The 12,597-nt window shown below is 41.2% G+C and overlaps 1 protein-coding gene across 1 annotated transcript in view; it reads right to left on the bottom strand.

Annotated features, from left to right (window-relative positions):
• ZNF704 (zinc finger protein 704) overlaps nucleotides 1-12,597 on the bottom strand; it is a 91,935-nt gene that overhangs the window by 18,351 nt on the left and 60,987 nt on the right. The window contains exons 3-4 of the mRNA XM_042785860.1: nucleotides 6,729-6,832; nucleotides 2,417-2,649 (exon numbers count right to left, since the gene is read on the bottom strand). Of these exons, the coding sequence (XP_042641794.1) occupies nucleotides 2,417-2,649; nucleotides 6,729-6,832 (337 nt within the window). The remainder of the gene's footprint in view (nucleotides 1-2,416; nucleotides 2,650-6,728; nucleotides 6,833-12,597) is intronic.

Genomic DNA, 12,597 nt, shown 5'->3' with positions numbered 1-12,597 from the left:
AGTACATGCTTTACTGTGCCTTGAACAAAATTTGACTTGGTGCTTTCTTCAGTTTGGACCCTTTGGAACACCATGCCAGTAGTTGGTAAGTTTCAGCATTTGCTAGAAAAACGATGATTAGAACATAATTTTAAAAAATCTCAACCGATGGGCTTTTTAAAATACAAGTTCATTGTAGTAGCATGTTCTCATAATTACTTGGCAGTCTAACATCTCCTGTTTGAAAGTATGGATGCTAGGGGCTGTAAGATTTGAGGTACCTGGTCATACTGTCTGTATTAAAAACTTCTATTTTGGAATAAATTGCATACAAATTCCCTCTGTAATTTTTCGATCTGATAATACAACTACCATTCAAATAGATACAGAGCTCGTTTCTCCTAAGATTAAATATAACCTACCTAGCAATTCTGATAGATACACTTCTTACTTTCATAATATAATACTAAATACTATCATCAGCTCAAAAACCCACAGCCAACCACAGTGGCAAGATGAAGGCCATGCTTATCATTTACATCGTAGGAATTCCGATATGACACCATGAACACCATTTGCATCTTTATGAACAGAGAATGGTTTAACATCAATCTTCAGTTTAATGGTCAAACCAACTTCCAGCTCCACTCTGTTTTTGGCTTTATTGTCAGTGCTAGGAGTCAACAAAAACCCACGCATTTTAACGGAATTGCACTCAGTCGAAATACAGAACATAAAACATGCTTTCATTTCTGACTACTCCAAAAATCGCCTAATCAAGCTTAATGTTTTATTTAAGAAAATAATGGAACATAAATAGTCTGGTAAGGAATAACTATATTAGTGGAAACTGTTAAGTAAACAACTTTCTTAATGGGAAGTGGTTGCTAACGTGAACTTTTCCAAACATGAAATGGAAGAAACTTTAATGAGTGAAAGTAAGGTTACTGATCACTCTATTTCAAGGTTTATTCCTTCTGATTTTTGCAGCCCTGAAGAAGAAATAACCCGAACATTTTTATTTCAGCTTCTAAAGGTGCAAAGCTGTACTCAGATACAGTACCATGCTGGGGCCAGAGCAAAAAACCCCGCCGGAAGTGCAGCTCATTTATAAAACAAAGTTTGGCAGGTAATGTTATTATTTATCTAAATTAAACATCTGCCATACAGAGCAAAATCCCTGCGAACCAGATAGTGTAACAGATCTGTGGTGCGTACATAAATAGAAATATTCGAAGATAACTTAGAAAACAATAAAGATGGCAGCTGCAAACCCATCTGTCTCATCACAACTGAGCAGTAAGTGATGCTAATAAGCTGAACTTGAACTGAGAAGTAAAAGGCAAACCAGTACACTTCTGCATTCCCAATCCTCCTGTCCCACACCCCCCAAATCATCTCTGTCTCAACAGTCAGCTCTGACATCTAGTTTATTACAACAAAGGTGCCCTCCAAAATTTTTTTTCCTTTGTAGCAAAGAAGCACAAACAATTTACACCTGTCTCCCACAAACAAGGGCAGAACAGTGTGGTTCAGCAAATAAGCAGCTTCTGGAGCAAAAGGATAAATGTGAACAGGTTTAAATAATCATTAAAACTTCTTCCTGCTGGTGATGAAGCAATTAATTGTCTCAGACTGAGCCAGAAACAGTCACCAAGGAGAATAAATTCTCTGGTTTTTCTCCTTACAAAAAGCCCTTTTTCATCTTGCTATGTAAAATCTGTCCTGTTGCGTTGGGAGGGAATGAAATTTGGACTAGTGCCATCTCTTTGTTTTCTTTTTCTTCGAGAGGAGCTTGCTTGCTAGCGTAATGGTGCGTTTTTGGGGTTAGTTTTGGACTTTTTTTTTTTTTTTTAACAATGTGTTTTATTTAGTCTGCTTTTGCACTCCTACCGAGGATAAATTTGGCCACTGCTAATACTGTATGAAAAGCCATCGGATTTGATCTCTCTCTCTCCTTTTTTCACTCCATATGTTTGCGCAAGAAAGCTTCACAGTATTAAGGTATCTGACATGCTGTCAGACAAACAGCATTTTCAGGGAACAAGAAGTATTAAGGCCATATCCAGTTTCTGTGATGACATGTAAAGGCTGCCTGTTGCATCCTGCATACAAAGGATTTGCCGAAGTAGGATAGAAATCCCTTGAATGGCCAGAGGCAACACCTTCTGGAAACTACTTTAATGTTTTCTGAGCAGGAGGCTTTGTAGAACCTCACCATCTGCCAACAAATATGTGGTGCTGATGGCAGCATGTGTGTGCAGCAGGTGACTAGGTTGACCAAGACACAGCGACTAGGTTAAGTACCTACGTTAACTGGATGCCAAGGAGGGATACACATACAGAGCTCTTTGGATGGCCTGTTCCTTTCTCACAGCAAAATAGGTCTACTGACATCCTATCTGCCCATGGGGATGGAATTTGACATGAGGCTAACCTTTCTCTTCCTGGGAATGGGTTCATCAAAGAGAAGGTTGCTTGTTTCAGCTTCATCAATACCATCATCTGGCTGGGAAGGTGTCCGAAAAGCTTTGAAGCTATCAGCTGAGAGAGGTGGAGATGGGGTGGATGGGTTGGACTGGTCACTGGGAGCGTTCCAGCTCCAGTATCCACTGCTGCTGGTACTAGAAGGCACAAATCCTCCTTCTTTCCAAGATCCATTTAGGGATTCTGTCAAGAACAACGATAGCCATCATTACAACAGTATCATGTGTTAGGGCTAAGGAGTTCTTTTATCTAAGGCTTAGATGCCATGTTGGTAATTAACTGTACATTCTGTAAAGGAAAGTGAAAGCATTGGATGTAGAGACGACAACCACATCTATCCCACAGCACACAGATTATATATTCCACACTTGATTTTTCAGGTTTGTTTTTTTTTTTTTTAAACTAAGTATTCTAAAAAGAAAAGTTAAGTTTGGAAAAATAACCTGTTCTGGAACATAAACCGCAATAGGCAGTTAGATAATGCGTGCACGATTAAGGGAAAACATTCAGATACATCCTCAGCTTTCAACAGGAACACACAACTGGCGGGGCAACGAAGCAAGCTCCAAGCCACGGCCAACAGAAGACCCCCTGGGAAGGGGACATACTCTCCGAGCCCCAGGAGACTAAGTAGATCTTCAAAAACATGATTGTCATCCCAGTACTAAAACACCAAAGAAAACCATAATTATACTCTGCATTTTCATAATCTCTCAGGCCACATGCACATGCCTCTGCCTAATTTGAATCTCTAAAGGAGGTGGTGCATATCCTCGGAAGGATATCCCTTTTTCTTCATACAGGTGTATCGTTGGGAATCTGGTTTCAGAAGTGGGATGCAAGGATGCTGGATCACCTCCACACCTACTGGCACTGCAGCAGCTCCCCCGACGTGAGGTGGTAAGCAGACACTCAAACTAACAGGCTACTCCGCAACACGGTGGGTGGGAGGAACAGCACTGCTTTTGCAGTCTGGGGCACGGCTTGAGCCGCACTTCATGTGCTGAGGTCCGCGGGCGTTAGACACTGGCACCCCACTCTTCCCAATCCCTAAAGGGCTTTTGGCAGGGGAGGAGTATGGAGGTCAGCCACCCAGCAAAGGTATGGCCGAGCGTGTCCAGCGGTGCAACCACAGGCAGCTCTGCCCAAGGCCTCAGGTTCTCACACGGCTCAGGCACCTGTGCGGGGATGGCTTTGGTGCCGTTTCTCCCTAACTCAGGCATTGGAAGCTTTTCCCAACGACACCGGAGGTGCTCGAGTACTGTGCAATGCCCGACTTTGGAGCTGGCGTGAAAAACATCTTATCTGTTCATGAAACATTATTTAAGTGTGAGACAGGAGTCTTTTCAAGCCAGCACCTGCCTTTAAGAGTTCTGCAGAAGTCACTCCTTCATTCCTTCTCAGTTTCTTACAAATAAATTTAACTAATGACATCAGCAAGAAAATAATGCCTACCACCTCCTACCAAAAGCTTAACCTTAAGCCAATGAATTTTTATTTTTTTTTCTCCCGATTCAGTTGGTTTTGGACGAAACCCTTAATTGTTAACATCAGCTGCTCACAAAACAGAATGCAGTGCTCCATCATGTAAGCACATGCAGAAAAAGATCCCCTTGTGTGGGCAGCACACAAATCCCCGCACTAACTGATCAGGGCCACAGAGCACAAATGGGATCAACCCTCCTTCCCCCCCCACCCCCAATTCCTCTTTGGAAAAGACATATACATTGCTGGTAGCTAATAAGTTAATATATGAAAATGTCATGTTTTGGTACATGATTACAGCCTTCATGTGACTGTAATGGAGGTGGGTTTTGTGTTTTTCAAGTATTTGTACTTGAGTCTTGTGCCAAAGCCAAGAAGTACAGCTGGTATCAACTTGTGACCTTAGCATAGATTAAAATTTCCATTTCTTAAAAAAACAAAGGAAACAGCACTCTTTCAACTACTCCTTTCTGACACATTTATGATGGTACTTTGTACTCTCAGGGTTTACAGCTTCTCACCTTGCTGAGAAAGAGATGTAAATCAAGAACATTTTTAAAGTAGAATGGAAAAGACTGAATGAGGTTGACAACAGGAAAAAAACAAACACTGGTTCTCACTAACAAATCTGCCAATGTAATAAGTTTAAAACATAAATAAATGCAACTTACTCTTATTTGGGGCTCTTTTCACACTGCTAGAGTTGCGTGAAAAAGAACCAGACCAAATATTACTCAGCTGCAGGGAAACCAGGGCCGAACTCTGATCCCGTTTACATGGGTGATGATCCCCAGTAATTCCAGCACAGATCAGACTTTAATATTAACGCTAATGTTATTTTTTTAACTTCTAGGCAAAATTCCATTTGTTTAAACATATGTTCCTTTAATTACACTGCTACTTACTGCCCTTTTTTGGAAAAGGATGTAGAAGGAATTGATCATTAGTACATTTGCTGCTGCATTACTAAGATCAGAGCCTAGCCTTGCAACACCAAATGAGTTTTAAATTATCAAACTGTTACACTGTTATTTAAGTCTTTAGTAAGTCTTCACTCAGGCAAAACTAAGGTATTCAGGGAGAAGGAGCCCAACAACAACTTCAAAATCTTGTCTGTAACTACTGAAAACACAGTGAGTTACTTTTTTCAGGCTAGTCTTCCCAGATTTTGGGAAGCAAGCAGACAAGCTATGTGAAGAAATATCAAAGAGCACTCAGACTGCATGAAGAAGTATCAAAGGCAGTTAACAGCTACCATTTACCTATTAGCAATTCAAAAGGGCTTGTTTGGAAGATCTTTCCAGACGACAGCTACCAGTGAATGTGCACTGCTGCTCCTGACAAATGTCACCTGCTCAAAGTGTCTAAGGTGGCAGATACTGGTTGCCCCACAGCAGAGCAGCTCCCCGTGACCAGGGATGCAATGTGGGACATGTGTGTGCCTCGGCCACTCCAAATCCCTGCCTGGCACATCAGCACAAATCCACCTTCATCTGTGGTTTTGGCTACGAGCTGAGCAGCTGGAGAGCAGGTATGTTTTTATCCTTCCATTGGCCTTCCCTGGGGGCTGGCAGCCTCCAGCCCTGAGGCAGGACAGTCACTGGCGATGCCACTGCGGGAGGTTTTCCAGGGCTCCTCAGAGCGATGGTGCTCCATAAATACTTCTGGTTTTCAACACTGAAAAGTACCCAAGCAGGAGCCATGGATGGTCATGGCTAGAATTCCAGATAAACAGATGAAAACTGTATTTTCCGGGAGGAAATAGAAAAAACCCCACACTATTTGTTCAAAAATGTTTAAAGCTGGGACATTTGGTATGAATCCTTTTAATACCATTTAGTGGATCACTCCTGCTTCCGTGAAGAAATGCAAAGACTACTTCCCTATTAATTTGCATCTGTAAGTATTCCTCAAAGTCCTCCAATTTTTTACAGCAGGAGGGCATCTAGTGTCTGTTTAAAAATTACAAGTGAGTAAGAAAACCCAGAGTCATACAAACAATGCTGAGACATCCTAACAAGGATGTCCTAATTTAAGCTATTCCCTAAAATATAACACTTTTAAAAATTCCTCATAACTTCAGTTAAGTTTCATTGATCACCTGTATTTCATTACCAATCTCATTATTACCACTAACTTTTTAGATTTATTTTTATTTGTGTGTCTTCTGCTATACCATGAATGTAGTAGTCTTTTAAGGGATTATGGATTTGATAGTAGACCATCAGAGAGTTACAAAGGGCACAGGAATTGAGGGTCTAATCCTTCATCAGCAGAAACAGACCTGCGGCCGTGCAGACCTTCAGCGCATGGCCCCTCAGCCGAGGGCTCTGATCTGGAATTACTTTGCCTCATGGCAGTGTTGAGTAAAATCTGATCTGATTTCCATGGGTTGCAGACAAGAACAACTGCTGTCATGTTTACTGCATATGTGCAAAAGCAAATAAGCTGCTTGAAAAATTAGTGTTTCAGTGAGGTCTGGAGACCTTCCGCAGAGCTCATCTTCCATTTATGAAATGGGGCATCTCCCGTTTCATAAACTGGAGCCACTCTCCGGTTACAGAAGAGGTTTCTACTCATTTCTGCCAATGCTGCACCAAAGACCATGACTAGGTTGGAGCAAAGCTGACCCCCCAGCAGGCCTGGGTCACTGCCAGAAGACAGCCACTCACCTTTGTCCTCCACCGTGGCCACAACTGGTGGCAACAAGCCCCCACGTACAGGGCCCTGGCACCCCTCCCTGCAGCCCCTGCCCAGGCGCTGCTCTGAAGGCTTACCGTTGGGTCGGACAGGAGGGCTGCGGACCAAAGGGCTGGTGGATAAACTGGTGAGTACCATGGCTGCTGTTACTTTATCCATGTCCAGTTCTTCTGAAGATTTTCTGAAACACAGTGAATGGGAGGCAGGAAACACATCAGCAAATACTTAAGGGGTTTTTTAGTGGGTTTTTTTGTTGTTGTTGTTTTGTTTTGTTTTTTTAATACCAGCCCACACCCTAAGCCAGCACAGCACAGTAATGAAAGCAAGACGCCAAGCAGAGTTCTCAAAGCTTCTGTCCTCTGGCAACCTGAGTATATCAAGCGGCTACTTTAAGCAAACCATCTCAGTGTAAATAGGAAAAGCAGGGGGAAAAGAGAACCCATCTTCATATAAAATTGGCAGGAGTATTGTGACCCTCCGTAAGTTTGACTCTCTTCCTTTTTTTTCCAGAAATTTAGCTATTCATATCCCTAGAGATAAGTCTGTACTTAAGGGTTTTTTTTTCGTGGATGAAGACAATGCAAAACCAGGTAAGATTACTAGTAACATTAATAACATACAGTACTCTCTGTAGGGTGAGGAAGAACTACGGACTGGAGCTAAGGGATGTGATTTTTTCTTTGTTGCTTCTGCTTAATGCTATTAACCTTCCTGTACCCTCTCCAACAGACTGATCCTAAATTCTTCCTGGTCAGATTATAAACCAGTTATTTAAAATAATTAATGAATTATCAGAAAAAAACAATGCAGGGGGAAGAAAAAAAAAAAATTTTTTTTGCAGGTGTGATTGGGTGCCTGAGCCAGCAGGACAGCACAGTGGGAAGGGAGGGACCTGGCGCTGCCTTAGATCGGTCTTGCTGGGAACGAGCCCTGCGTCAGAGGAGAGGGCACGGGCAATGGGTAATAAGGGAGAGGAGGGCAGCCAGCTTTCCAGGGGAGAGAATCTGGAGAAGAATGGATGCTGCCAGAAACCAGGCTTCATTGGCCCACTGCTCAAGGAGTCAAGGGTTTTTTAGACAAGGCAGGATTTTCTCTGTAAAAATGTATATACTACCAGGGTTTTTTTTCCCCAAAAGTAACTCTCTTCCTGACAATGTACAATTTTTGAAGAGTCAATGTGCCAAAATGAAACTACTAAACCCATGAGGTTTAGCAGACTTAGGCTTTCCATCCTTGTGGGACAGTAGAATCAAAGCAGACAGCTTCCTGTAAACATTTGCTTTCAAACATATGACTGATCATCCAAGACCATCTTCTCATTTACTAAAGATCAAGTTAAATCTGTTCTTACAAAAGAACACTTTTCCTTCCTCTATTCTGCATTGTGGAGTTTCTAGAATTTCATCTGTGCTTTGCCAAGGGTTCTATTTAACTGATCAGGTTGAGTCTTTATTTAAAGCCCAATATGAGAAGCTTTCAGCTACCTGATGTTTTCCATCAACTGTTGATCAGTCAGTCACCAAGAGGAATAGGACATGCTGGTTGCAGTCCTCTTTTCAGAATCCCATTTCATCCATCGGATGGAAGACTCATTAACTGGAAACTATGCTACAGTCAAAGCCTCTTGATATTTTAGTGAGCAAACCTCAAACTTCTCCATGAAACAGTTTACAGCTGCTTTCTGGCTGATGCAAGGACCCACGCAGATGCTGATCAACACTCTCCCATGCCACCCAACAACTTTGACCTCATAACTGTCTTTTTCAACACACCAGTGCCTGGAACCGAAACACTGATGATGGTTCCTGCTGCATTCTGATTATATCCAGAGAAACTCTCCTTTCCTTCAGCCAAGGCTTTTGCAAAGAGCACATCATTGTGCACTGGAAAGGTCTTGGATATCTGCTATAATCAGCTAATACCCAAATCCACCACCCATCAGGTTCTCTTGCCTGGAGAGGAGTATTTCACTCAGAATGCCAAATTCCTCCAGGTTCATAAGGCCCTTCCTTAGGGATGACATGGAGATGTTAGATTTTCTGGAGACCGATCCTGCCAAATGATTTTCCAATTACCTAATATCCCAGTATGAAAAAACACTCTCTGAGAAGGACTCAGCTGCTCTGTAATCCACTCCTGCAAGACTACACTGACTGTCCCCACTCCTTTATTCAGCTGTGGATGAACCACTAATATTTGCACTTCTGCAACATATGGGGACAAAATGATCACAGGTTCCTGATATGCTGGAGAAGCCGATCCCTGGTGTTTGCAATCAGCCCTCCAACAATGCTGTTCTGTGTGTGTGGCAACAGGGAATAACACACTCCCGTCTAGACCTCTGCAGAATTGCAAAATCACTACAGCAGTTGTTGCAAGCACTTGCCAACTTGGTGTCAAGATGTCAGAGTCTAGACCCAGTGCTAATCCCAAAGTTACTCCAAATAGTCTATGATTTTAACTTCTTATAGCTCTTCTGTATTGATGCTTTTTCCCCCCCCTCCCCAATGACTCAGATTGCTGCCCTGAAAAACTAACCTTTGCTCCATATAATTTTGTCAATAATGCCCCAAAATCGTCATCATTGGCATGCCTAAGATGGAAGTTTTCAAAGGTAGGCAAAGGACAGGACCAGTCATGAGAATCCCTGCCATTTTTAGCCACGATAAACCACACTCTTGCAATTACTGGAGTGCTTCTTTCTATCTGATCCAATTTACCAGGTTTTCAAGACAGAAAGGCCAAATAAATAAAACTTTGGATTTTTTCTCTGCCCATTTTGAATCACAGTTATTTTACTACTTACCACTCCTCAGCCACATCCAGCAAACAAGGAATGCTCTGCTCATACTTCCCAGCCACAAGAATTTTAGCAGCTACAAGTGCTGGTTTATGTGACCCTGCCCCCAAACACGTTTTTATAGTTCAGCTCATAAATGTAAACACACATATTTCATATATCACTCAGCCTGCACCGTTGCAGCAACAACAGCCTTCGAGAGAGAGGCAAAGCATAAAACTGAAGACAGGAACCACTTAAGCCATCTGCATTTAGTCAGCATCACATGTGAGTCAATGCCTTAAGACTGTCCTAGTCTTTTCCAGCTTTCTCTGCTGGAAAGTTGAAACTGCACACAGCTGTTCAACAGTATTTGCACACAAAGGGGAGAATAACATGTTTGTTACACATCGATTGTTCACAAACCATTTATTCCACCATTGCTACGGTGATTTTCTGCAAACTGAAGTTATAAACCCTGATGTTGCTTGTACTGTTATTAGGTGCAATGAAATCTAAATCAATTACAAGACTATCTGCTACATCATCCATGAAGAATTCTTTTCTCTGATCCCACATTCAAGTGTCCAAATGCTATCTCCCAACTTCTGGATGGATATATTTGTGTCAGCGCCATCTACACTTGAGACTAAGCAGTTTTGGATCCTTTATTTCCAAGTCTTTGTAAATTCAAACACACACCAACAGCTGAATTATAATGAACCAGCTGAGATGTAAGCAGCAGAAGTTAGAGGCCCTTGGGGACAGATCTTCTACTACCACCCCATGTCTCTCAGCTTCATGTCTTGCTGCTTCCTCAGCAGGGAGAATGGTTTCACTTCATCTCTGCAGCACCCTAACCTAGCCAGCCTGATACTGAAAACTGTCCTTTAATAGCCAAGTTCAAGTTAAATTTAGTTACTACCCTCACTCTTGCTCAATCCTTTCCTCGGTTTTGCTGATGAATTTACTGCTTCTCTGATAATCATTTAATGGTGTTAAGAAACGATCACATCTTCCTCAGAGCTCTCTGCAAGGAAAAGCTGGGTTTAATCTCCAAAAGATGAGGAAAAGAGGATCCAAGATGAGTCCAAGGCTATGCAAGTATCCCAAACCAACATAACATCTTATCTCCTGATGTCCCAGTTCTCAGCCAGCACCTGACTCTCCCTAGGACCTGTGTTTCCTTATGGGACTGAATGCATGGTTTAAGCTTTTGGTGGGATTCCTCCCTGCTAGCAACTTTCTGGCTAGGGGATGTCTTTTTGACCTCCCTTTGGGAAGGGTGCACAGGTCTCTGTGTCCTCTTCTGGCCACTGTCACCTTCACACTCCATACTAAGTGTTATTCCCAACTGGACACACCTCTGTCACACCTGTTTTTTCTTCTATCAGCTACACCATCATCTACAGCTGGAAGGGTGGTTTTAGACCGTCTCTCAAAAAATCCTTAGAAATACATATTTTATTCTAGTTTTTAAGTCTTTAGTCTATTCTTTATTATTTACCCAGCTTAGATCAAAAAGCCTGCAGTTCTTCCTCTTGGAAAGATTGCAACTTAGGTCATTACTTTACCCAAGCACTTTTTAAGGGTTGTGGAGAATATTTATTTTGGCAGAGGCATGTGCCTACCTATTTCTTACTGTTATCCTCACCAGAGGGACACAGTAAAAAAAAAAAAAAAAAAAAAAATTTAACTAGGATTGATCAAGAACAGCGGCAGCCAAGCACAAAAACTCTAATATGTTATGTTAGGCAGCTACTGTCCTCCACCCAAAAACTAACTTGTGATGGTGGTTCACAAAAAACCTTGATCTTCTGTTAAGGAAGTACCATATAAATATGCATGCAATAATGTGCTGCAACTAAGACAAAATAGCAGTATATTTAAATTGCTCTCTGCCATACTTATACCTCTAAATGCTCACAGAGATGTCTGAAGCCTTACTCTGACCACCTAATTATAGCCACGTCACACTGATGCCATCATACTGAGCACTGTATCAATACTGATAGACAAATGTGGTTACAGGCTTTCGTACACCAAAAATATGATCTATCGTACAATGAATCATTGTAATCAGTGCACTAGTAATAACTGAAGTACTTCTGAAAGAAATAAAAATCCTAAATTACATTCTACAGGTAAATAAAAAATATTTTAGATTTCTTCAATTCCTCATTAACGGCAGAGGCAACATCCTAACAAGGAACCAGCAAGAAAATCCATGCATGTGGCTATGACTCCATATATCTAAAGTAACTACAAATACTCTTCTGTCTTGAGCAAAGATCTACAACATTATGTTGCAAAATATTCTTAATCCATAAATACCTTACATTTACAATAATAATTGGTTACCACCTAGCAACTCAAACTATTGACAATACAGATAAATAAATGATCCGGCTTGTTGCTCTTATGCTTGGTTGTTGATTATGAAGATTAAAAATTAACTCAGTTGCCAAAGAAAAAAGCAAAAATCATAACAAGAATGATCCGTATAAAGAGTCCAAGTTCCTCAGCACTTTTTGGTAAAAGCTGTAACTTTTCACAATAAAGCAAAAAGCGAAGGGAAGTATTTTCAAAGATTCTATTAAATTAATACAGTACTATAATGATACATCTGAAAACATAAGAGAGCATGACTATTTACACACCTAAAGAGAGAACTGGTGTTTGATATTTGAAGCAGAGATACAATAATACAATGCACTAATTAAAAGCTAGGGATTTCTGCCCTTGTTCACTATGGTCAAACACAAAATTAACCTTTTCCACATTAATGTTGTGATATTTGCACACTAGTTCACATACAGAATAAATGGACTTTCTTTGTCTGTCTCTGCTGTCCTTGTTATACACAAGCAATTTTTTTTGATACTGACAGCTAATAGAAATTAATTACGATCAAAATCTTTATTATACAAATATAGAAACTTTTATTCTAAAAAATACATGTACCTGAACTTCTCAAGGGAAAAATACAATATATCAAAGGCCACCTAAAAGCTCTCCACCTCCACCTGGCCAAACTGACAGATTTTGCAATTCACATATTCAGAAGACCTTTGGAAGTCTGGCTGGTGTGTTCGAGCCCGAGGAGAGTTGATAGGGTCATCAGTAATGCAGATACCAACTTTTTTATCTGGACTGTAATGGTTTAA

The sequence above is a fragment of the Tyto alba genome, unplaced genomic scaffold (assembly GCF_018691265.1).
Source record: "Tyto alba isolate M040663 unplaced genomic scaffold, T.alba_DEE_v4.0 Super-Scaffold_9, whole genome shotgun sequence".
NCBI classification, from domain to species: Eukaryota; Metazoa; Chordata; class Aves; order Strigiformes; family Tytonidae; genus Tyto; species Tyto alba.
The sequence above is the reverse complement of the archived record's forward strand: the minus strand, read 5'-3'. Positions and strand labels throughout refer to the sequence as shown.